The sequence below is a fragment of the Linepithema humile genome, chromosome 4 (genome assembly GCF_040581485.1).
Source record: "Linepithema humile isolate Giens D197 chromosome 4, Lhum_UNIL_v1.0, whole genome shotgun sequence".
Lineage (NCBI taxonomy): Eukaryota > Metazoa > Arthropoda > Insecta > Hymenoptera > Formicidae > Linepithema > Linepithema humile.
In genome coordinates, this window is record NC_090131.1 from 19564845 (window position 1) to 19592818 (window position 27974).

At 41.1% G+C, this 27974-nt stretch overlaps 1 protein-coding gene across 7 annotated transcripts in view; it reads right to left on the minus strand.

Moving 5' to 3' along the window:
• LOC105672654 (zinc finger protein 541) overlaps nt 1-27974 on the minus strand; it is a 403799-nt gene that overhangs the window by 315630 nt on the left and 60195 nt on the right. For all 7 annotated transcript variants that reach the window (XM_067354494.1, XM_067354493.1, XM_012367730.2 and 4 more), the window contains 2 exons: nt 26335-26389; nt 5267-5361 (listed from right to left, as the gene is read on the minus strand). In XM_067354494.1, coding sequence (XP_067210595.1) covers nt 5267-5278 — 12 coding nt within the window. In that variant the 5' untranslated portion in view covers nt 5279-5361; nt 26335-26389. The remainder of the gene's footprint in view (nt 1-5266; nt 5362-26334; nt 26390-27974) is intronic.

Sequence of the window (27974 nt, forward strand, 5' to 3'; positions counted from 1 at the left end):
ACGCGTGTGTCTGGAGTTTTAATTTTTACGACACATCCCTACAACTTTATTAAACTATAAAAGTATACGAAAATGGTGAGTTCGTCTGCGAGAAAGTTGACGAGATATCTCGGAGAACTTCACATGTCTAAACACAAGTCGAGCGTTAAACATAAAACCAAGCAATCCCTCGAAGTTAGAAGGAGTTCACTACTTTATCTCCCCGCGATTTCGTGGAAGAACTCACTTCTCATTGGTTTTCGTGAGATACTGCGAGAGCGGCTAAGTCAGTGCTAAACGTAGGAAAGTCGGTCGAGCGCGGAGCAAGTCTGATGCCTTTTCGTCGGCGAGTACGGCGCAATGAGAGCGGATAAGAGCAAAACTAGAAAACTCTCCCCTTTCTACTTTCGCCAACTTCGTCGAAACAAAGCGTTTACATTGCACGCGCTCAAAATCTTTGCTAAATTAGCATCTAAATAGTAATTAATTTTGATATAGATTCTTTTTTTAACTTTCTGTAATGGAAGTGCCAACTTTGCGAAAGTTGTGTACAATCGCGACCGGCATCGAGTAACAGGCATTGAGTAAACTAATGCGTGGGCGTGGAAAGATCTCCGAAACGGCCAAAGCTACTTGAGCATTCCGTGTAAAATCACACGGCGGTATTTAAGACTCTGCTAATGCACCCACACCACGTATGTAGCCTCGTGCAAAATTGTTGGCGCGTTTACTTTGCCGGCCCGAATTCTAGGACTCGCCTGCCACAGTCATACTCTACGCGAAAATTAACTAATGAAAAACGAGCGAGCACGCAAACGAAGCATACGAACGAGGAATATTCAAAGGATTTTCTCGACGCTCCATTTTTGGTAACGTGAATCGCATCTCGAAATATTTAGTTTCCCCAAAATAATCAAAAGTGATAAATTCTAGTGCCGCTTCACATCGAAAAGCAAAACTTTTGCACAAACAAGATAAAAGATTTTTACGATGTATAAATCATTAAACTATAATACAAGCAACTAAACTCACAAACACAGTTAACAATGCGATTTTAATTTTTAGTGTACTTAAAAACTAATCTGCACTTTACATACTTGTAAATATTTTTCATTTATTATTTTTGCACATTTTAATCAAGGCGAGAAGAATAATGTCAATCTCTGTTTTGATATGCTTTCAATTACTTGCAAAATATTAGTAAAAAAATGTGTAGAAAAAAAATAAGAAAAATCGGAGCCTGAATAACTGGAAGTCGAAATTCAAATTTCATACATCAATACTTTTTTTCATTTATTTTTCGAATTATTTTTTTTACTAACAGTTTGCGTGTAATTAAAAATATCTCAAAATGAAGATCAATATTATTCCCTGCGTCCTTGTAAAATTAATGGACGAAAAATATTCATCAATGTATATGAAGATTAATATTCAAATATACTAAAAAATATTTCGCACTGCTGACCACGTGGTTCTTATATTATTACTATAATAATAATTATATATAATTAGATTCAGTACTTTCGTACAATAATCTTATTCTTCATGCGCAAATACAAAGTCCATCCTACTCGCTATATGCGTTGTGTACAGATAATTACTTAGTAATGTTAATTTGATAATTTATGATAATTGGAGGCGAAAAATATCAATGCGCGACTGGTTTCAATTGACACATTAATTAGGGACAAGCAGTGCACGTGTCTTGTTTGCATATCGCCTTTATCGTCTCCGCATGTACTACCGAGGCTAGAACAACGGGAAAGGAAGGTCACGAAGGGGTCGCTGGACCGACGGAAACTTATAGCAAACCAGCCTGGTAGGGACGGGACTGAATGCTAAGCACGGTCGGTCGGTTACATTTGCTTGCCGCTCCAGCTTCTTAATGAAAACCAACGGCATGGAAACGTCAGGTTTGCTTTGCCTTAAAATTGGAGGCACGACTCGCTTAGCACGGGTATTCTCAACGCAAACCGAATGAGGCTCAAATGCACGGCTAATTCGCTATGCTGTTTTACATTTTATACCTCGCCCACGATCAACTCCCGCTCTGTACTCGCGTATTTTAAATATATCGATATACAAATTGAAATAAATTTTATAAAATATACGTTCCTTTGAGTGTAAGACTGAAAATAAATACAGAATAAATTATAAATATATATAAAACATTAAAATTTAATTGACATTATATTTGGAATTTCAGAAAAAATGCAATTTTATCTCCGTAAGATTCAATTGCAATGAAAATAAATTAAACACACGCATTTCTCAACTCTTTTTAGATTATATCTGCATAAAATCTATTTTTATCTTTAAAATGTAGACAGAAACAAAAAATTTTCAACTTTGATGAACGCTCGGGGAACAAACGAACCGTAACTGCGAACAGTGAGGCGAGCAGTAATAGCCTTCACGATTGTCTACTTCATCGTGACTACTTATAAAGCGATAAAGCATCGTCTTGCGAAAAGAACCGTCCGCTCGTTTACCTTTTAACGATCGCGAGAAGCGCGGACGCAATAACTCGACGGAAAAGTAACCGGAAGGGCTCCTCCGCGTTGCTCGTTACGTAGCGTCTACGCTTTTACACTCTCCGATACACTCGGCCTTAACTTTTTACTCTCTTCATCGGCCTTTACGGAAAATTAACGACGGCACGGTGGAGCGAGGCGCTCGATTAGAGGCTGAATATTTATGTTCGCCTTCTCACCCTCCCCTTTCTGTCCCACCCATTATCTACAAAAGAAAGTGCTTATCTGCGCCTGTCTCAGTAAAAACGCGATGTCTAATTATTTCTCATTATTCCCTCAAATTTCATAGGCCAATATTCATGATCAAACTTTTTCGGATAATTTTTATTGTATTTACAATGCCGAAACAAACCGAACGAGATAGATAAAGAAAGAAAGAGAAGCGTGCTCTTATGTTAATTGGTTACTAATAATTAACAAAGTATCGAATATGCATAAAAACATTAAATTAATTTCTTGCAAATTCTTCAATTTTCATACTAACGTCGCAAATATAGAATGATAGAAATTGGTAGTTATTTAGCGCGAGTTTATTCTAGTATTTCTTATGCGCGACGGGGTTGCCAGCGACCTCGGCGTGGTCCGCGACGATGTAAAATTCGACGTTGTTGGCGCAGGTGCGTGTCGTACGCGTTATCGACCAGCGATAAACGCCAGACGATACATTGATGCGATGCGCGAATACCAGGAACGGCGGTAAGTCGCATCCCGTTGTTAAATAGCGACTCGATCAAAATAAATGTATTTGTGTCGAACATAGTTCGCCCGCATTCATTATATCCATCGGTCCGCTCGTGCCTACGACGATACGATTGTAAAGTGATTAGCGATATGTCAAGTCTGCATCAAAATAATCGTAAAACTTATAATTGTCGCAATTCTTTCTCCGCCAACGTTCACAAGATAGCAATGTATCTAATTAATATCAAATTCTCAGAGATGTCGATTATTTTTGAATCATTGCATATCAACGCGATAACTTCGTTTTATCTTGTATACGTTAAAATTAACGTCGCTTTAACATGTACGCTACATAAGCGTTTAGTCCATCTCGAGAAACGCAAATTTCGATTAAAATTAACTTGATTATCTTCACTTGAGACGCGTAATTACGCGATAGTCTCGTATCGATACACCCGTATCCTTCGTGCTCTGCATGGGTACCCGCACCTCCGCTCAAGCGGACGTTTCGGCGCAACGCGATCCGAAGGCGATTAATATTATCCGGAACTGCCGATGCGGTTAGCGCTCCGTCACGAACGGAGGAGAGGAGAAAAGGAAACCGAGGCGGTGGCGGCGGCAGCGGCGGCCGCAACTGGCAACGAAACCAATAACTATTAATCGAAGCACCACCGCACATTCAGCAAAGTCGACGCGATTTCGAACGCGCGGCAGCCCTCGATTACACCCTTACATCTCTGCGCATCGGGACACGTAGATACGTATTTCAAACGGCGAACACCACCCTAAACGCGAAGCCGTGTCTCTCTTTACGGCCGCTTTCATCTTGCGTCGCTTTTCCCATTAAGCACCCTTGCGCACACCAATGCAATGATGTGCCGCGCTGATCTCGCAGTGTATATATATATATATATATATATATATATATATACACACACACACACATATATATATATATATATATATATATATATATGTGTATTTCCAAGGAAATATATCTTCAGTCTTTCAGTTCCAGATATTTCGTAGCTCTTCGTGCAATGGTTTAAATAAAGATCTACTCATTTTTATAAGTTCCAATTATATTTAAATCATATTAGAAATTAAAAGACTGAAAAAATTACGTCAAATAAATAAATCTGCAATTTATAGCTACAAAACTTTTCTACGGATAACATATAAATATTCTAAAATTACAACAATTTATAATAGTTGGCAAACTCTTGATCAATTTTAAAACACAAACAGTTCGCGATGGCATACTCGATGAAAAGAATCGAGTGTTTAAAGACAACATTTAGAGTCGAGATACTCGAATCTGGCATTATGTCTTTTGGTTACAGAGATTGTCTGGTACAGAGACGGAGGGAGGGACCAAGCCGACCGATCGACCGAGGTTATCAAGAGAACGCAAGTAGATAACGTCGTTGCGCTGGTCGCGCACTTCGGCTGCCGTCCTCAAACTGCCACACGTAACTCGTGCGGCGACTCCGACCGCGTTTCTCTCCCTCTCGCTGACCTGCGGCGATCGCACGTACCGGAGTGCGCGACCGGTTCGAAGATATACGGCGAACGAATATCCGGAAGGGGCGGTCTGGAATTCTGGACTCTGTCCGAGCGATCGTAGAAAGGGAGAGAGCGCAAAGCCGCTTTCCGCCTTCGTGTATGCGGCACATACACACGTAGAGAATGCGCGACCTAACAAACAATCGCTACCGCACGGCATTGAGAGAAGTAAAACCGAGAACGCAGTCTGAAATCGAAAAATCTATTTTTGAATAGACTTCGGAGCGCGCCATCTCGACCGCTCCAGATAAAAATTTGTCAATTTTTTAGCCTCTTACGATTTTTTATTAAACAACGGTACTATTGCACTAAAAATAAAAGAATCCTCATCCCTAATATAATCGGTATAGCCGTACGATTGATCGTATTAGCATTTTATAAAAAATTGCAAGCCCAAAGAATAAACTGTTTTCTGAATTTTTAAATTTGTGTGTACCACAGCATTTGTACGAGAAGACTTATACCATTTGGTTATTGAAGGTGTATTATGCGTTTTATTTACTCACCGTAGCTGCCATGAAGAGATCAAGGGCGGCTTGGAGAGCAGCAGCTGAAGCTTCACTGCACAAGCCATAGCCAACTCGTGTTGCCTTCTGACATCCTGCAAAAATACAGAACAATAATTCTTTATTAATGATACACGAAGACAAAATCAAATTAATAAAGTACTTGAAATAATTTTAACTACGTGTTCAAAGTGTATTCAAAAACGTTTATTTTATTCCGCGCGAAAAACGTCGCAAAGTATATACTCAAAAATATACGCAAGAAAAATTTTCGCGCAGAAAGTGTAGCGAAACGCGAGCACATATCTGCGTTATGGTATATACATAGTAAATTGAGGAATTCAATTTCGTGCGTACAATATTCGACGTGAAGAGGCCGCAAGAGTGGCATTTTTGTCCCCGGGGCAGCAGCGCTGAAACATGATTTCGCAAGACTGCACGAACCCGGCAATATAACGCAATAAATTGCGCGAGAGGTGTTTCAATTTTTGCAAGTGACTTTTACACAAGTACACTTCGCTTGTAAGAGTTAACGAATAAAGCGAGGGACATACATACATAGAGCGTATTAAAAGCGTCATCGCTGGTTTATTTACCGGGCGGCTTTTCGATATCGGAAATCGCGATTTTCCAGAATTTCCCGTCACAATCGCCCTGGTCACTCCCACGAGTTACACAACCGTGTCGTTGCACGGGAATCAATTTCAGGGATTCGGTAGCAAACGAACGAGGATACATCCGACGCAAGAGAGAGAAAGAGAGAGAGAGAGAGAGAGAGAGAGAGAGAGAGAGAGAGAGGAGGGGGGATGAAAAGGAAAAGAGGAAGGGAGAATGCAGGCTGAAGGGTAATCGTAAACTAATTGGAAGTAAATTCGTCCCCGTGTAATTGCGCGTTTTAATTTGAAGTCACGCAAAAGCGCTCTCGCATCGGCTCGGTCGGACGCCCACGTCAATACGTATACTCGCGACCCTTCATTTACCGTGCACTTTAAAAGGACTGTATCGTAGTGGTAGACGGTTCTGTAATTAAAAGAATTACGTCTTTATCCGGTCGAAAATCAGCGGCAGTGCTCGAAATTTCGTCATGATGATAAAATAAGATCGCTGAAATTCTGATCGTGCCTTCGTCGGCGTCGATGTCGATTTAACCGAATTTTATCGAAGATTCCTGTGTGTGGTGTATCAACGCGATTTAACGGACTAATATAACAGCTGGAAACCAACGTTACGTGTAATAATATTTAAAATGTGACACCTTAAATCTATTTAATATCCGCAACATGAAAAAGATTGTGTAAAATGACAAACAATTATTATTGGCACCGAAAATGTTATAATAATGAAACAATAGAATAATGTATGTTACAAATAATCGATTACATATCGATTATTCAATTCACGCGTTACATATTCATACACATACCACTAATTAGCATATCAAAAGTATCTTAAATAATCAAGCGATGCAAATGTATTTCGAAAACATTTCCCAAAGCGCGTAACATTCTAAAAAGAGATATTTTTAAATATTCAAAAGTGGTTGTCCAAACATTCGCACAAATTATTGTTCATTTATAAAACACCGTATAAATCCCTGCCAAATCATCGATAATATTTATATTAAATTTAATTTAGCACTAAACCTATTTTTGAACTGCATGTTTTATTGCATCCGTATTGCGGCGCAAACGGGAGGTAGTTTCGCGCTGGCAGAAGCATTCGCCTTTTCTACAGAAAATCCCGGATATCGTCGCGCAAAGAAAAGCTCAGAACGAATCAATCCAATCAGAGACGACATTGTGCGGTCCGCTCCGTTCTCTTCGCGCCTGCACCACAGAACTCGCTTCGCCTACGCCCGATACACCCCGGCAAATTAACCGAAGTTTCACGCGCCCCCGCCAAAACTTGATACCCCTGGCACGGCCAATCAAACTTCGAGTTTCGGTAATCCCCGGGCCAAATACTCCCGTTTACACGTTACAGGTTATGGTATAAGACGGCCCCGTTTCCCCGAGTTTCGGTGCCGCTAATACCCAGAGTTTCCGCCGCAAGTTGTCATCCGGTGGCGGCGGCAGCAGCCGACTATAGTCGCGAGAGACCGCGATTTTCTTGTCCGAGGAGGAGAGAAAGGAAGACGAATTATGCAAAAGCCCGTTGGTAATTGCCGAGTAAATTGTTGACTTTCCGGTCAATACCGATCATATTTGCCGACTCGCTCATGTGTACGAGAGAATTCTTATTATGGTAACATGTAGAATCTACCATTGTTAGTTGAGTTAATTAGCAAGGAACGTGTAAATAAAGGAAAGAAAAAGAGGAAGAGAAAGAGAGAGAGAGAGAGAGAGAGAGAGAGAGAGAGAGAAAGAGAGAGAGAAAAGAGTGCAGCAATCTCTATAAAACTACACGCAGGAAAGGTAACCGAAGGACCGAATTCCACCAAATGGAATTACTTAGAGCAAACGCGTTACTTTTTCAGCGCCATTATCCGATCGGCCGCTTCCCTTGTTACCAAGTCGCACGATGACCAAAGTACCCCCCCACTTACTGGTTACATTCGATTCCAAGGGTTGCACGCCGATGTGTGTTCCATTCCTGGTTCTTGCCCGTGGGTAGGTTCCATCAGAGTTTCCTCCCCAGCCGCCTACCCTCTTTCCGTTGCGCGGTTCCGTCCGAACACGGTCACATGCATATGCAAATTTATTCTACCGTTGCATTAGTACGAGTTCCCGCATATCCATGTGTGTGCTCATATCCGTGAGATGCGCCCGGCCACGACACATCGCGCGGCGCGTGTATGCGTGCATGGACCCGTCGTCCCAGGCTGATCGCGGCGGAGAGGGTCATAAATTAAATGATGTAAATGCTCTGTCCACCCTCTGTCGCAGCGAGCAGTGACGACACACAGAGACACACGCCACTCCCTCACGTTCACCGTCGTCCTTTCCCCGCTGCCGCTACCTCGCCTCCCTCCTCACGGATCGCCAACCCTGACCCCGACGATCGTCGCTATCCCCCTCGCCACGATGTTGGACCAACCGACTGATTATAATTATCGGGACGCATATACTCCGATCCTCGGATCTCGCTCATGCAGGATAAAAGTGAGGGAATAACGGCGAGAATACGCGCGAGTTATTTGTTACGTTAGTTTTGCAAAATGTAATGAACGCGATGTTTGAAGCTTATCACGATATGCATGATCCGATACCAAAGGGATCATTACGAGTGATCTCGAGGTCTGAAATTCGCGCCAATGTTCCATAGTGAAATTCTTTGATTAAGTCAGAGTCCATTTTTCCTAATAAAAATAATTGAATTCTTCTTAGGAAAAATTGTATAAAACATTGACATGAGTTTTTAGATTTTGTAAATTTCTGCTCAAATAAAGTCAAATTTAAATTGAAAGATGTAAGATTATTTTATACATTATTTATCTGTTAGCGATTTTGAAGTTCAACTCGACAAAATCCTTTCATTATTATTCTCTTATTCCTTATCTCTTCATGCTAAGAAAAAAATTTATTGTTTTCTTTACTCCCTCGCTTCTCGGGAAAACGCACACATTTCGGAGAGGAATCGGCACTTAACGGGGGGTTATCCGAAAACCTACGTTATCTATTTATACCTCTCAATATCCGGTTCGCCGATATTTATCTCCTTTCTTTTCCATCTTCGACCGTAGCACGGAAGAATAAGTGCTCGGCAGATTCCCGTCGAGCGATCGATAAGCGCAAGCTCTGACCTGATTTCGTCTTGATGTTAACTCTCGGCGAGGAGAGACAGAGAAAACGCAGAGGCCTTCGATCGGAGATAGAAAGGATCGGCAGGATCGCTAAGCCCTGCTCTCAATCGGATTCGAATTTGATAGTATTTGAACAGCCAGCGTCGTTCTCGTAAATTCGGCACGCCGTTTGTGTTACCCCGTTCTCTCCTACCCTACCTTCCTCCCATCCCCTATGCCACTCTTGGCTCCCTTCTTCACGCGATTCGATATTTGGTTCGGCGCAGATAACCGCTATCGACTGTTGTCACCCGTTTTCCTAAAGAACGAATCGTGTTTGCAATGAGCCGGTAGTAACTTTCGTCTCTACAAACTACCGCGCGTTCAAACAGATCCGGATACAAACGAACGCGCTGATCGTCGATTACAAACAATACTCCATTGAGAATTTCAGAAAGAAAATAAACAATATTTTAGAAAAATAATTATCGCCTATCAAAACTCAATACTTTTTTTGTTATTCTAGAATATCTGAAAAATCCTCCTCTATTATAATATTACAGAATGGAAACAAACATATCTCGAAGTATATTTAATTATTCGACATAATTAATCATCTAAAGAAAAAAAAAACTATTGTATCTAGACTCACCGAATTTTCTTGTTTAAAATATCGCTCTATATTGTCGCTTTTATATGTACCGAGATTTGTTGATCCTGTGTACAAATATAAATTAACAACAAAATAGTTAAAATACCTAAATCAAAACTTAAAAAATCTTATAGTTGTTAAGTGCCGAAATATCTTTGTCTCAAATTAATATAATAAAATTTAATTTTATGCTCGACAGAAAAAAAAATATATAGGTACGATTTTTCTACTCATTCAATAACACATGGCTCGCTCGGTTATTGCAATGACTTACAAAATGTTGATTAATACAGTGCAGAATTGTTCGTCCGATTCGCGTTCGATCTACGTTGTTCTCGGAAGATGTACCCGTAAAATTTACCGAAGTCGTTACCCATCTCGGTCTTATGAAGGTTATTTATCCAATCCGGCGCCGCGCTCGCCGCAACCTTATATCGAGTTCATGCGATATACGTCCGTGATGTTCGCGGCCGAGCGCGCTTCCACCCTGAACGTAAAGCCGATGAAAATGCATTGGCCGTAAATAACGTCGGTCGGGTTTCGAAGGCGCGCACCCGCGCTTACAAGGAGATAAAATCAACTTGACCTCGTTCCATCCCCCAACTGCATTTTCAACTTCTTGTGCTTCGTGTTGTCTTCGGTCAGCGGTGAGGTGGAAATATCCCCCTTTCGATCGGAAAGGACAGTAGTCGTTGACAAAAATCGATCTCGAGTTGAATCAACCGAGATGACATAATCACGTAACCGACAATGTCGCAGATATCGTAAAAATTTCGCAATAATTCGATTTCTTAGCGTAATTTGCAAAAAAAAACAAAAGAAAAATTCCAACTCCGTTCAACAGCACGCATATCAGGACACTCAAAGATATGCATTTAATAAATATTTAATCTAATTCCGCCTAGATGCATCAACTACCTGTTATGATTAAGCGTGTGGATTGATTTGAACAGCAGTTGGGCGAAAAATTCTGATACAGCGCAGTGTTTATGCAATTCCGGATTACACGCTTAATATGCAAAATGCGTGTACGTATGTACAACGTGTCGTAATTATGATGATCAACATGCCATGCTTTCCATATCAATGACGGCGCAATTATGTACATGTATCTTTTGTATATGGAGAAACAGCCAATATTGATTGAACGAAAATGATATAGGAGCTTGTATCCTAAAAATTCTATGATCAAAATATCAATGACAATTATGCCAACTGGAAACAAAATATTATATATTATTTGCAAATTTATAAAGAGACTTTATTTTTACTTCATCTGAAAAGTTAGATTCTTAAAGATACACGTATATGCCGCTATGTAAAATTATTGCGTCAATATCAATCACAATTCAAGAACTACAACTGGACTGCAATATAAAAGTCGCATAAATCGCAAACCCGATGATCTAACTTCGCGAACCAGGTAGTAATGCAAGTTTCAAGATTGGTTTCCCGCAGCATCTATAATATTCAACTTCGCGTATCCGTTGCTTCCGCTTTCAAAAATTTTGATGGAGATTTTAATTGAATAAGAGGAAACAAGAGGCGAATATACACAGAAATAAAACAAACACTTTTACAGCATAAACTGAATATTCAAAATGATAAGGACAGGAAGCGTCTGTCATTCCGACTCTCATCTTGCAATATTTGTACACTGCATTTTTTTTTTAAATAAGAAATAAACATCGGATTTATAAACTACATAGATCATATTTCAGATTACTGCTCGAGACTAAACTAGGAACATCCACATCGATCTTTTTAAAAAAGACAATTTTTAAACGTTAAAATCAACGTGTCGTAATTATGTCGTATTATGTCGTTAAAATCAAGATTAAAAATAATTCTAATATTCTTATTTTATTTTTTGTATAAAATTGTGCATAAAAATAATCAATGATATAAATTTATAATATTTAAATACAAAAATGTTTATACACTTCTTTCTATTGGACTTTATTTAATGTAAAATGGTAGAAAAAAATACATCCCTCACGTAACAAAGATTTTAACTTGATTGTTATATTGTGTACTTCCTCTTGTATTTGTACGTATCAGTGCAAGATCGGGACACGTAGATACATACGAGACGAAAGTTTAATTTAACCACAGGGAACCCGCTAAGGTCTCGCCTACGACTGTTTTGTATATATAAGGTACAACCAGGACAGTTAAATTAAACTTACACACGCATGCAAGTAACGGTATTATCTCTCTTGCAATGTTACTCCCCTTACAAAAGCAGTTCTTGCATTTACATGACCGACCGACCGGTCTCGCCCGTTAGACATCCAAAATGGCTTTCTCCAGTATATTCCGTAACTGCCGCGTTAACGGGATACGGGTCAAAATTAAGTTTTGCAGTGTGCGCCGACGTTAATTCGTCGAGACATTACAGGATAAGTTAACAGGCTTTTACACCGGTAACGTAGTTACGCTTCGTTACGGAAAATTCAATCAGGGGACACGAAATATTTAAACCGATAATCGTTCGACGTTCCTTGCCTGTGCGCTTGTAGTCATAACGTTACCTGCGAGAGTATCTGAAAAGCGACGAGATACCTATTATGAATCGTAACTTCGTCAAGCAACGAAGTCCGGAAAATATCAATCCACAATCAGATTTCTGTTTTTACAATTTAATATGCAGACAAAAACTAAAAAGCTTCGTATAAAAATGTGCTCGGCATATTGTAATCAGTATGTCGAAGCATATATATTTCCATACATTATTGGCTTTGTCAACTGTAATAACTTTGCCTGTTAATAATACTAACATGCCTATTCGCGTCCTAATCTTTTTCTTCTTTGATGCAAAATTTGTATTATAAATATGCTCTAGCTTAGCTAATTCATAAAAAAATCAATTTTTGTGACAAAAATTTGTAAAACCACGTTGCTCTCATGTTTTACCAACTTTTACATGTCGTAAAACATAAGAACGCAGCTGCATATAACTGCATATGCCTGTCTAAATGAAAAATATACTACATTTTTGCGCTGTTATATCTCACATATATCTCGTTCAGTCCTTTTTTCTTGCGTTAAATTTATATATCACTTTCCGTTTATGACTTAAGTTTATACAGCAAAATTTTGTCGGGTACTCACAGAGCGAGTTAAAGTACCAAAGGTAATTAATCTGATTGGAGCACATAAAGTAATGTAACATTTAAAAGGCTCCCGTCGTCTTTTTTTCTTCACAGCTCAATGTTATTATCTTTAACGTCGCACAATTGTGCCTGTGTTAGTTCATTATTCTTATATATTCTTTTTGGATGATTAGAATTTTAATCGTGCAAATTTAAATAACGTGTTGCTATAAAAGAATGCGCCAAAACAAATTCAACATTGATGGTCTTAAGACTATCAGATACATTAATGGTGTTCGTATTTACGAAGTTCTTGTTTTTTACGAAGCAATTAAAGCAATTACTTGTATAAAATATCTCTTAAATATTGCAAATAAACTTAGATAATTAAATATCAAATATCATTAATACATCTAATTGTAGTTGAAAATATTTAACGTATTATTCAGTGCTGATTGTCTTACAAAATAATTTGCAGTCGCAATTTAGAAAATAAAACTCGAGCAAAATTATGGATTATTAGAAATTATTAATCGCTATATATGGTAAAATAATCTGAATACTAATCTAAACAACTGAATTGTGCTTCTTGCACTCCTCCAATTATATATATATATATATATATATATACGTGTATATGTATATTTGTGTGATGTCCGTCATTATCGACGATGAGATTACGTATACGTAAGAAAGCACGGCTGCACACTTTCCTCGCCGAAAATCCAATCGAGAATAAAAGCACGGAAAGACGAAAGGTGACGAGGGAGAAAATCGAGACGTTACTCCGGACTTTGACCGAGGTAAAATATCCCCGCAAATAACCTGAATTCTATCTGGATTTCCATTTGCATGGGGGAGGGAGTACACGTGAAAGAGGGGTATAAGGAAGCGCGAGAGAGAAAAAGGGAGAACTAGTTCGAGGGTAAAAGAAGGTGGAAAAGGTAAAAGAACGGGCCGACACCACCTGCTTACGTATTCGATCACGTAAGTACACACGGGAGCACGAAGAAAAAGAGGAGTCGGCCGCCAAGAAGCTACCGCGATCGGATGTAAACGTAGGAGAGAGGAAGGGGGCGAGTCTTGAGGCAGTAGCGTCGGGTTGCTCGCGCCCCTCGAGAATATCGCGATATTGCTCGCGTTAACCAGCATCGCGAGGGTCGGGCTTCAAAATCCCGGAGCGTACGGCGGCATGCCGGCGTGCTCGGAATCTTAAATACCACGGCAGTCGAATCACCAATACGAATTGCCTTACAGCCCCAGCATTATTGGATACTTTTTTAAGTTCGCACTATTACTTATCTATAAACATTTAGAATTTGGATATTCTCTTAATAAACATATCAAGAAATTGATAAATTATTACAGAAAAATGAGAATGTTAATGCGCACTAGCCTTACCATTCACTATCATTCTAATCTTCTTTTTACTTTTGTTTCATATTTAAAAAAAAATATTATTTTGTTATTTAAATCTTGAAGATGCAACTTTATACTTTTATTTATAATTTCACCTCTTTATCTCTCCCTTTTTTCTTGCCTATATAAAACTTCTGTAGTTTACAATTAAAATTAGATCGTTTATTTATCTATTTCGTTTCACAAAATTGTAGTAATATAATCAAAAGTTGTATGTTAAAAATTGCAAACAAAATTTCCTTAGTTTAACTGTCATAATTTTTGACGTAGTTACATAGAGATAATTATGCATCAACTAAATGTAATGCATATTATTACATGATGCCGCTAGGGGAAAGCTATTTTGATTACACGTGCGTGCTCTCCATGCAATTATAACTATCGTAGCTATACTCATCACGCTTAACCGATGATACGAGCGATACACATCGGCATCCTGCACAAATACGTTCTCTACCATCATCGTCAAACGCGATCACTATGACTGGCAGATAAATATTATTGAAAGGTAACGAGATTCTCTGCGGCGTGGCAAAATGCAAAGTGACAGGCGCGGTTTCTCCATTTTCAATTCTGCCATTCCCCCTCTCTTATCGTCTCCCTCCTCCCCTAGGCGTGTTTTTAACGCTTTCCATTTAACTATCTACGCTCGTGCAAAGAAAATATGGGGAGGATTGAGCGTGAAGCGGAGTGAAAAGAAAAACGAAAAAAAAGAAGGAAGATAGACGGAGAAGAGGGAGAGCTTGGCGGAGCGATCAGAGAAACGGGGGTTGCATCATTGAGATGCAACTTCAATATTGATATGTCGGATTGGCTGGTGCTTCGAGGCGGAGATCATAGAGAGTCGCGGCAATCGAAGAAGAAGCCGGATGCGATGGAGGAGACGGCGGGGAGCAGTAAGGATGCAACACGTCCGTTAGCTTATGCACGGGGCTCGCAAAGCACGCAAAAGATCGGGTGAAATTGGGCGAGATATTATTGAACGGCTCCGCCGTAAAATACAGATCGGGAACAGGAGGAAGAAAAGACTGGGTTTCGATGCGCATACTGCAATTGCAAGTGAACTGCGTGCATCGAGCCGACAGTGAGCCCCGTGTGCATAAAGAATTTAAGAACGACGTCCGTTTCGCTCCACGTACCAATGTTCTGTCGAATAAAGAGACGGAAAAGGTAAATTGTTCTTGCGGAGCAAGAATGTTCGAAAACAGTAATAGGTCCGAATAATGCAATATAGCGAAATATAAGAAAATACCGTGTTTTTTGCGATTTTGTCATTTTCTGTTTTGTTGTAATCTTATGGTTTTACGGCCGTCATCACAAAAAACAGTATTAATATCTCGATAAATCGACTGATTAAAAAACCTACTATTATTACTATTATATCAAGACAATCAATATAGAACATATTTAATCGAAAACACTATTAAATTATATTACAAATAAATTATCGCTTTTTTAAGAAAGCATTTATTTACTAAACTGTCAAAATTTTGTTTACATTTTTTAGCAAAAAACAACAAACCAGAAAATCTATTCTGAACATTTCAAGTCTACTTAAAAATTTTCACGGTTATACGAATTTTTAAAAGTAATATTTCATGAAAATTTTGATAGGTTTCTTTTTTCTTTTGACGTCTTATAGTCGAACCATCTATTATGTATATAGACTTAAACAATTTTGCGAGTTGACGTTACATCGATCGCATGCTTGCAAACCTGACGCAACCGACGTATCGAATTTAACTTCCAGCCAGACTCACAAGATGTCTCGCGGCTATCTTTCGTGACGCAGAACTTCATTATTCTCCGTGTCGTCGTCGTCGTAAGACGACGACTTTGGGCCGCCGGTCGCCGGACGAGAGAGAAAGAGAAAAAGAGAGAGACGCAACGCCGAAGGGAACAAAGTCGCAATTTCCACGTGAAATCCAACTGGCATGCGGACGTAATCAGAACAAGAGACGGGGTACCCCCGTATACCCCATGGACAGAATTGATGGACAGCTGGTGGTCCGTGACGCGACCACCTGACATTCTTGTCCGATCGGGTTGACATGCCCCTGGGATCACGCATGCGAGTTTCGTGCCCACGTAGCAAAACGTCTGCTCCGATTCTCGGCGACGTACCGAGTGTACAGTCCCGAGGCTCTACGCTAAATTATTTGCCATGCAAAAATTAGAGAAAATCAAATCGGGAACGATTGTTGTTGTTAGAATTTTTAATGTGCAATTTTTGATATGTAAATAGCATCCGAGAGAGTTAATGTCTGTCATACGGTTGAAAAGAATTTTATTGAACGCGCCAGACTGAAACACGCACGAAACGGCTATCAAAAAGCGAGCAGTTATTCGCTTTGCGCCAGATACGCGATTTCGATGCGATATGAGGAGGAGCGTCCGGATTTGAAATACGAGCGATACCTAGGCCGCGTCTGAATACAGCCTCGTTTGCACGCAAATGTGCACGCGAGTCCGTTTCGCGAATCGGTAAGCCGCGCGGAATTTGGCGTCGCATCGTTCGCGGCGCGTCGTTCTAACGTTATGTCACAGATGCAGAGAGTGTATCACGACGAATGCATGCTTTCGCGCAAAATTGAAAGCACGTTTCGCGAAATCCGACAGAAATTCGGCCGCGAGGTGCAACCAGATATAAACGATCCTGACAACGTGATGCGACTGAACGAACGCGACGCGTCGATTATTAATTCCGGAACAATTGGAGATTCGGTATTTTTGCATCTCTAAAGTAGGGTTATCGAACATTATCGAGCAAAGCCTCGAGCAAACCCATTGTCCACATTGTCAAGCGGAACCATTTCAGTGCTATACGGCTAGTAGCTTTCCATCAGAAGTCGATATTTCGTCGTCGCATCAAAGGATGTTATACGATGAGGTTACATGCTCCACTGGGCGATACGGCGAGCCGAACCTCGAATCGATCTACATCAATATGAACTATATGATGACTAAGGCAAAATATGGATTACAGGAATGCTCGCAACGGCACGAGGTTCAGCTCGACGGAAATTTAAACGCGCATTCGTGAGGAGTCTCGGTTTAAGATTCGGTTGAAGGTTTGCCTCGAGGCTCAGATCAACCTAGCTTAAGATTCAATCGATGTATTGTGTATTATTGCTGTTCGATAAGAATGAATTAACAAATATTTTGATCATTTTTCAATCGTGTATTAATAATAATCTATACTGTTTTAATGACAGAAAGTTAGCGACGTTAAAAATCCCTGTGTAAAAAATAATGCTGTGTGATATTTCAAATTTTGGACCAACTGTTGCTGATCAATTGCAAAAAAATGCATTACATCATATCAGTTTTTATTGTTCAAAATTATATTTGATATTACTGCCAAATCATACATAAAATATTGCAGACTAAGTAATTGCGACTTATACACAAATAAAAAATATGTTATCCTAGAAAAATTGCAAAATTCAAAATGCATAAACTGTGTATATTACTCAATTAAAGCTACATGCATTTTTATACAGCAATTCTATCACTACTATTGCTACGATCGATAAAAACGCTACGAAACGCGACGCGACGTACACCTATTTTGTCTCGAATGGCTTTTCGCACTTTCATTATTATCGTTATAACACGAGAGCGTCAACCTTAGCGTTATCGTCATTTATAGCTCTATTTGCCACAGAGACACGCGTGAATGCTTGTATCACGCGTGGTCGCAGATGCCACCACACCCGTTGTCCCCGTAGAATTCTAGAGACCATCTATGTATATGTACAAACTGTGCGTGTTGTATACGCAGGAATAAACACACATCCGCGAAACAAGACCCGAGCAACACATCTGTCACAGACATTTCAATCAACGCCTAGCTAATAAATAGCACTTGAACGTAAGTCAATTGTAGTTAGTCAATTGTAGCCCTCGTTCGCAATGCGCGATACTTTATAAACTCGCGTCAAGCAAGCTATTGTGAAACTGTGGCGATGTAAGGCAATATTAATTTTCAAACTATGATAAACATTTCTTGATAGATTCCTCAGTATTTTGTCTTAATATTTAAAATTTCGACAAATTATATAATTAATAATTATTACATAATTGAATATTGTACGAACGCTACATATATGCTTGAAAATAGCAAACGATCTCAGATGAGCATCTAAAATCTGATTAGAGATTCTTGAACGATCCCTCACATTCATTAGACAATAGCGTGCTCAGGGAATACGATCGTGGTGCACAAGCGGCCAAGCGAACAGACCATTTCCCTCTGCTCGGATCGCCGTGACACGCGCAATTCATCCCCGCAACCCACGGCCGTTAGCGTAATTGCACGTACGGGCGCCATTAGACACGCGCAACGCTACGTCGTATCCCGCTATGTCGAACCACCTGCGAAATCGTCACTTTGTTTCGGCGTAAATCATGCCCGGGGCAATCTCGCGAACGGGGACGCGACGCGCTCGCTCGCTTTACTCATCTTGATGCACCTCGCCCGAAGCGAGTCGCATCCTATCCTGCGATGCATGCACATAGTACACGCGCGATTTGGCCCAATGCTAGCTTCCTGGTAGAATCGAGCTCTACGGCCTTGTTCATAGAGAGCGTGGAGTGTCGTAGAGATAGGAAAACGGTGCGCTGCACACGACGGACATTAAACGCGGTCGCATAGAGCAAACTCCGACGCAAACGAGCCGCTCGTCCCCCTATCGCGGTTGCTATCCCGGGGATGGACCGATCGGAATTCGCCAATACTTGAACTTGGGTTAAGGACTGGCTCGCGTGCTCGCTTTTGAGCAAACTTAGTGCGGCGTTCCGATCTATATATGGCTCGATTAGTGCGCGACTCTGCTATCCGCGATTTCTCTCTAACGAACGAGCGCTTCTCGAAACAACACTACTTTCGTAGAGTGGCACAAAGAAACAATTGCGTCGGTTACAAAGCAAGTGAATGAAAAAGAAAACTACCAACGAATTTAGAATCTTTGGAATATTTTAAATCCTATTTTAAATTATAATATCATTGTTGTTATTATTATACTTTAGAATGGAATGACAAAATCGATATGCAGGATGTTTACGTAAACCCTGAAAAAACTTTATTAAAAATTGCATGATTTTCCAAACATTTTCGAATTTGCAAAATAAATTATAAATAAATTTTATTATATGCAAATTGTGAATCAACTTATTGCATAAATTTCTTAATCATAAAATAATTAAAAAGACCATTCAAATTTTAAAAATTAAATTTTAAAAAGTACCGACAAAAACTAAAAGACAAATCGTCTCATCACGAAATAAAAATCACCAAGTATTCTCGAAGATACATTTTTAACAAAAATCGCTCGAGTCCTGAATAATTTTTCCAGGTAATGGACACCTATCTATTGTACCAAACAATTAAACATATCTTCTCATCGCGAAATCTAATATATTTTATCGGAAATAAACGTCACAGAAAATTCTCCAAGCGCGAGCAAACAGAGAAATTCTCGAAACCGTCGATCCTCATAATCTCTGCGGAACAGAAGTCAGCAGTAATATTCATCGCTGATAGGTTATCAGGATGTGTCTCATCTCGCAGGCACTCTCTAGCGAAACGGACGTTCCTCGCCGAGGCCTTCTCACTCACGGAGAATGTCTCGATGGTCGGTTGCAGATGTACCTAACTGCACTACGGGGCGTATTCATTATCGGCCCGGCGGAACCCAGGTTGCTGAGACGATTAAACAGGGAATGGGAGGATCCACCAATGATTGGCTACACGGGACCGATTCGCTGTCTACGGCTTTATCGCACTGTCATTCTACCTCGCTATAGTACCTCCGCGTGGCATCCTTATCTCCGCTAGTCTCCATTTTATTTCCTCGACCGTTGCGCGTTACGTACGCCGGAACGATTCACAGCGGCTAACTTGAAAAAACTGTCGGGATATGTTCGACGAATCACTACCGAGGGTCAACGGGAACGTATTCGAATTCGGTGTCAACGCGAAATCATGATTCATACCTGGTCTGTAATAAAATCGATTTCCTACACACACACATTCCATATATTCGCTGACACGTACAACTTTCCTTTAAAATTCAGTAATGCATTGTTGCGGCAAATTATATTAATATTTTCATTCAATTTCGTACATTTCGTACATTTAATATAAATACTTGAAGAAAAATGTATTTCATCACACCGACAATAAACATCTTAAAAAATCGATAATGTACCGACCGCGACTTAATTATAGCTTTTACATAAATACGCGAATAGAAAGTTCCCCACAAACCGATCATTACTAACAACTTTCTGATTCATCGAACGATTCAAATTACCGTTGCAATATTATAGCGTAGAAAAGCGGAATTAATACTACTTTCAGTCCAGCATAAACTCATCGCGACAGTGCCGACGCGGTAATCAGTTGAGCTGCGATCCGTTGCCGAGTTACACCAACATTAATGGCAACTCATTATTCGTTCAATGGCGTGAATCCGCTACGTTGGAGCGCGTATCGATATTAAAAGACAACTCCAGATAAACCTCTCTCTCATACGTCTCGTACGTGCGCGCAGCACTATTATTCCATTTAACCTACCATCGCGTTACAAGGGAACTATAGGCGCATCGGGAATAGATAATCCAATGCAATCGGCTAAAATGTATTCGCGCGTCACGAGGAATGCAATTACGGATTCACGTCAGTCAGCCATTCGCGAGGCGTGTTCATCGCGTGAGCCCGCGTGAGCCCGCGCGAGCTTATAAGCGCGCATAGGGGGCTTACCGAGCTTATATGGTACATTTGCCGATCTGTCGGGATCAAGGATCTATCCATCGGCCCGACCTTACCATCGTCCGTTGAACAAAAGCGGGATCCGCGCGCAAAGAGAAAGAGAGTGTGTGTGTGTGTGCCAAAGCTAAGAATAGCGACCAGCCGCGTCGTGCAACGCGAGTACTATGTTGCAGACGATATATTATCGCACGAGTCGCGTTTATACGCCGCGTTTGATTGATGAAATTTAAGTTGACGCGTCTTTCTCTCTCTCCGTTTCGCGCTCTTCCTACGTCAGGTAATCCTATATCGCTCGCTACAATGTGGCACTCGATGAAATGTACCGTCGCGACGCACAGCGCATCGTCGCGAGGCACCGTCATCAGCAGCGTACGCACTGCCACCTTGAGTTAAGCCGACGCCGGCATGCGCGTATGCACGCGTATGTGTGCGTGCCAGTTGCATAAATCCCGCCGGGATGATATATGGCCCCCGGTGGGGCTTCCAACTATTTGCCGGACAAGTCCGTCCTGCGCACGTCGTACGCACGTACTCCTTCGGCCGGCCGCTATATGCGCTGTAAACTGGCATGCCAGCTTTTAGGGACGGCTTCATATATCTCGTTTTACCGCCTGTCCGGAAAGAAATATAAATTCCATCCTAAATAAATATACGGCGCCGTATATAAATTCGTGTTTAGTCTTCGCGTTATTTTGTAGCTCATCCGCGCGCGTGCGCGCGCGCGCGCGTTCTCGCCGTATGTATTTCGATCGCGCACCAATGATTTATTCAAATACGTGGATTCTAGGGTCCAGAGATCCATATATCTCCCGTTCGACGTAATCGAACGTGGAAATTTTTTATCGGATGTAAAGTCCCGCGTATCATCGTAAATATTAAGTCAACGACAGCCCGACCGCAACGTAAACAAGGATTACGCAGTGAAGATAAATACGCCACTTTTTGGAATATCGTGAGCATTATCTCGAGTGCGTACTATCGAGTGCTGCTGTCTTACTATACTGAACTATGTGACAATACTGAACTATGTGATAATAGAGAAAGATAGTAAAAGAAGTCAACAACAGACAAACGAAAATAATAAGTTAATGAAAGAGAGACGCATGTAGCATTTTAAAATGAACAATTTTAAGATACATATAACAGCATGAATTAATTTTATAAAAACTATTCATTCCTCTATCACAATTTTACTCAGGTTTAAAACATTTTAAAAATTTAATGGAGAATAATAACATATTTATACAAAAGCAACTTGTTTTTCACGACGCGCCTTATTTATCTACTTGGCTCTTCAGCTGTCTGTTTGACGGAAATGGCGAACTATTGCAAACGACGATCAGCGAACGAAGTTTCGAGCTTTGTCGACAGAGGCAACGTAGGAAATAGATGTTGGTCCGCGCGAAGCAGGAAAAGACACAACGAAACGGGGAAACGGTCGGAGGAACATTAACGGCAGACGCAAGTCCAAACTCAAACGCGATCGTTTTATTTCCTCGGCGTTCTCTTTTTGCCCGACCGATGTCTCTTCTTTTCCCTGCCGAGACGATCGGTCTCGTTAGCTTCACTCTGCCGGCTCTGCTGCTCTCGACGAGACTACTTTCGCAACTATGAGGCCATTTACATACAAATGCCCGTTAGCAATGGACATTCCCGCGAACCTCTCTCTCAACATCGGTATCGGTCTGCTTCCCTTTTCCGCCTCTTCACGCCGATTCGCCGTATCCTTTTTGAGAACCTCGCCTCGTTTCGCTTACAAAAGCTCCGATAATTAAGTAGGTATCACGTTTGGACATTTCCGTTGAGGGAGAAAAAAGAGAAATTTTACTTTCGTTTCCCGGAAAATCCTTCCATTGATGGAGGCAAACTATTGTAAAAAGAGTTACGTTGATCAAGGTCGACCACTGAGTTAATAGACTGAAACACTGTAATGTAAAGAACATTTGGCAGAATCGCTAACGTTAAATATAAATTACGAAATCTGGGTTACATTTCCAAGCTACTGATTTAATTCTAAATCTCTGTAGTCACCACAGTGTTTCTAGAAGAGCGTGAACGTTATCGGCAAAATTTTATCGGCTTCTATTTTTAACGCCTTGAACGTGCGTTTAACTATCTACTTTGAAAATGAAAAAATCGGGAATACGAAAGCGCGTAAACAAACCGGTGACGAAACGGAGAGAAGAACGGCGAGAGATGGCGAATCGTGCACGTTTCCACTGATATTGACGTCGGATTTATGAAGACTCGCCTAGGGTCACGTATCGCTCCGCGTCCTTTCACGCGAACGGGCTCGCGAGCCGGAGCCGACCCCGTATATGATCTGACCCGGTTCATTTTTCACCGAGTTTTTTTCACGATCGGGGCGGTAGATCGTCCGCGGTACGAAATCGGGCCGTCACGATTACCGCTGCCGGCTGGCTCTCGATAAGACGTGAAGGCTACGTTTTCCATCGGTACCGTGCGCGCGCAAAATATGAGCGCAAGGCCGAAGAAGGGGCAATGCAGGCGGGAGAGACAGGGGAGACGGAATACGCGAAGTGGAAAGTGAGAGAAAAGCAAAATTGCGAATGCCTGCCGTGAAGCAGCTAGCCGAGTGCGGACGAATGTCTGAGCGATACGTGTTTCCCCGCGCGCTCTCCGCCATTCGCCGATGTTTCGACTTCGCTATATACGATTTGATGGAAACTGAAGGAAACGTTGCACTCACGCTTGCTATTGCTGCTGCCCGTCCCGTATGGCTGTAAAATGAAGGCGCGAAGGCGAGCAAAAGCGGCGCACGTCGTTACAACGTACGCGGAATATATCGACAGGCGCTACGCCACGCGCGTGAACGACGGCGAAATCATGTGCGGACGACGTAAAGAAAATTGCGATTTCTTAAATGAAGTACCGACTCGCCTGAAACGTTCATCGAGACTTACAACGCATTATTCGTAAGGGACAAATAACGAACATTATACGAAAAGTGCTCAAGATGAACTATGTTGATATATGAAGCCATGATTTTTAACAAAACAAATTTAAAAATATTGAAAAAGCAATTTTCATGCATTATCTATATAATAAGGTGATTTTTAGGTACATGCTTTTGTTACAATATTTATATTTTTTATAAAAGAAAAATTATCTAGTAAAATAATCTTTTTAAGTTATATAATTTATAATAAATATCAATTTATTGATTTATATTAGATATATATTTCCTATTCATTCATTATTTATGATTCATGCTAATTCAAACGTAAGAATTAAAAAAATAAATTAAAAATGGACTAAGAGATAAAAAGCAATGATAGTGTATCTCTAAAATAATACTGTTGAAAACATTCGCTATCAAACGAAAAGATTTGTAATAACAAGTCTGGCTACTTGAAAACCGATTGACTAATACCAAGGAAATCAGAGAAAATAACATTGAATTAATGAAACTAATTACATTTTCCCGATATATTAATTTATGCAATGCGTCAACGAACCATATATCGCCTTTATATAAAGGAAGCGAGAAGCGCACCGCGAGCGACGGGAAAGTGTATTGTCATACTCGCTAATTGCAAATTACTGTGTACCGGATCGACTGCAATGACACGCATTTTCTGTTTCCACAAGTGCTACAAATGATTAGATAGCAAATTCAAGTTCGCATATTGAGGCATGTCTCATGCTTGTTGCATTAACGTTCACGTTTAAGTCGTGTTCGAGCGTTGCGTCTGTGTATTTGAATAAGTTATTTTAATTCCCGTATTTTTATTCCTGTTATAATACACAGTGGCTAAATACAATGTCTCCTAAAGTTTAATTTAAGGCAAATTTAATTAAAACAATTGACATTTTGCGAAAGTAAAATCTGTTAAAATAATAAGCAAAATAAAATTTAATTATCTATCTATGTATGTGTCGCAAAGAATTTTATAAAATTGTGTTATACAATTATATATTAATAATTTTATCACGATTAAATATAACAACGCGCCTCTATATATATATATATAACTTATCGAAATTCCAGGAATAGAAGTGGTGAGGTGTGCACTTTCGAGGGTTTATCTATGCTTTTAACAGTCGCGCGCGATAAATATCCAGATGTAAGACGCTCGTTCATCTCGTATCTCTTTAACATGATTAACACTCGCTCTTGGAACCCCTTCGACGCGCAAATCAAATCATAGGCCGCGTTTCCCGCGATTCCCTATTCGATGCCTGTGCTATCAGTCAGAAATTCCGATATTTGACGAAAACTCGCAGGAGGTAATTCCATCGTCGTGGAAGCTGCTCCCATTAAAAAGATGAGATTTCACCGAAGACTGCATTCCCTCTTTTTCTCTATCTTTCTCTCTATCTCCCTCTCCCTCCTTCCCCTCCCCCCTCTCTCTCTCTCTCTCTCGCTCTATCCCTCTCTTTCTCTACTGTATACCAAGCAAACCCTTTATACCCGCAATTCCGTCCTGTGTGCGTCGCGCGCGCAATCTTTTTTCGCGTCCCTTTTTACCTGTCCCCTTTTTATTTCGCCGACGAGAAAGCCGCGAGCGGGATTAAATACCCGCGTTAATCCGATTCGCTGTAAATGTTTTCGAGCACGACCATCTCCGTCTCCCCTCTGCTCTTCTTTCTCCCGCTTTTTCCCGTCCGTCCCCCATCTTTCTCTCTCATCGGACTTTTTTGTCGGGAGAGAGCTTTCTCGTCGTGAGCTTGCAGACGCCTCGCACACAGAGCTTACATTTACGGACGTGTATGCGCGCGGTTTGAAGCTCCACGTAGCAGAGGGTTGCACGATAACGTCATCGCGAGCGGAGAAAGGGAGACTAAGTTCGCAGGTTGAAAACGTCTCCTTTCTCACATATTATTACTCACCTTTTCCTCCTCTTTCTTTCTCTTTCTCTCTTTCTCATTCTCCACCCTATAATCTCGGTCGCCGTGCTAAATTTATTCATAGCCCGGCTAACCCTGTTACGGCGTATTTTACTTACCGCGAGGGCGGCAGCCGAGCAAACAGGGTCTTATGCCCCCGACACTTTCCTAAACACATGATATATAGACGGCACTCAAAAAAATACTAAATTGTCGCTCAAGTATCTCTTTAAAAAACCAATTTTAGGCAGAGTCAAAATTCCAAAAGTTTTTGTGCAACATTTTATGATCAAGAAAATATAATAGCTAAAATAATTTTATCGAGTTATGAAACACGGTTAGACCACTGACCGCTTTGAAAATTCTCTCACATTATTATATTAAAAACTTTTATTCTATTCTTATATCATGTGCTTAATACAGCCGGAATATGCATTCAAGATTCATGCAAGTTCGTTTTTCTTCCTAGTTACATAAGTTCAAATCAATCCAATTCGTGTAGATCTACGGCCAGTCCAAATACCAATTGAACCCAGAATGCATAACTTTACTCACCGTGGTGCTAACTCCCGATGACGTCACTGCATCCAATTCGCGTCGAACGTAATCCCTGCAACACACACAAGGAAAACGACCGTTAGTCGGATCGTCGGAAATAGAAACGACGACGACGACGACGGGAGTCGAGAGTAGACTCTATATGTATACTACAGTCCACTCTCCTAGACTGCGCGATGCCCGCACGTGGTGAAACGAGGCCGAGAGATTCGACGAGAAAAAGAACGGCTCGCGCGACGTGTTCCGCGCGCCGTTCTCGAGAAAGGGAAACCGAAGCAAGAATTCCATTCGCATTCTCATTCGAGCAACTCTTCAAATTCATAACAGCGAATATTATCCGCGCGGTCTAAATTATTTCTCGCGCCCTATTCTCTTCCATATTTCTGTCACGTTCTCGTAACAATCATGGTGTTTGCTAAAATCGCATAACAACGTTTACTGATTTGAGAAATTATTCATGCATTCGTAAAAAAAACTTTTGATGCGTAAACAGACAAGCGAAAGAGAGTTATATATCGGTATAATAACGCTTATACGCTGCATTCTTGATACGCTTACGATTCAACAAGCATTTACATTACTATCACAATAAACATTTCACAATGATCATAGGTGTCCATAATACTTGGCAAACTCGACTATCGATGACCATTGACGTCCGTAATACCTGGCAAACTGAATCAACGATCATATTAGTGTCCATAATATCTGACAAACTGGATTAACGAGCGATTACGCAAGATCGAAAATTTCAGGTTTACAAAACAGATGAATTCGCGGCTGTAGCTTTCGACAAGGTCAGCTGAGTTCTCTCTCTCATTGCATCGATTATCCCGGTTGAAGACGCTGCATTCCGTAAGCCTGCATACGCTAGGTGTGTCAACTCGCGGCAAGATGTGAGATCTCGTCGTCGTCGTCGTCGTCGTCGTCGTCGTCGCGAGAACGACGTGACACGTCCTGCCGTCTACACGCGCGTCTACATGCGATGCAGACGCGCTGCGATTTGCGCGATAACGTAAACCCGCTTGTCAAAGGACCCGCGAAGTGTGACTGCACGGAAGAGAGATGGAAGGTGAGAATGAGGAAGAGAAGGGGGAGGGAGGAGAGTGGCAGTAGTGAGGACGGGAGAAAAGGGAGGGCGAGGAGAAAGAAATACGTCCGTATAGATCGTTACATATGTATACGCGCGCGTATATGAGCGTGTATGTACAGAGCGCCACGCTGTATACATATACATATACGTACGGAACGGGGAACAGCCCGTGTCAGGCCGTATACTCACTGCAACGGACATGTATTATTCAGGCTGACACTTGTGCAATGCCTGGCGAGGGTAGGATTCCGCCCCCTTCCCTGTTCGTCCTCCCCCTGCCCTTCAACGTGCTCCCGTTTCCCCCTGTCGGACTCGGGGCTGGCCTCGTGGCGAAATAAAAATGCGACGGGACGGGAATCCGCGGTGTTACCCCGCCATCGTCTCCGGGAAAGACGTCGTCGACGGCGACGAGAACGACGACAATAGTGTGGTACAAGCGCGCGCGCCCTTGGTGCGCGGGAAGGAAATGTTATTTCTTTAGGACACTAAGTGACAGCCCGAGGGACGTTCGGAGGTATTTGCGCCCCGAACACTCCGTCGTCGT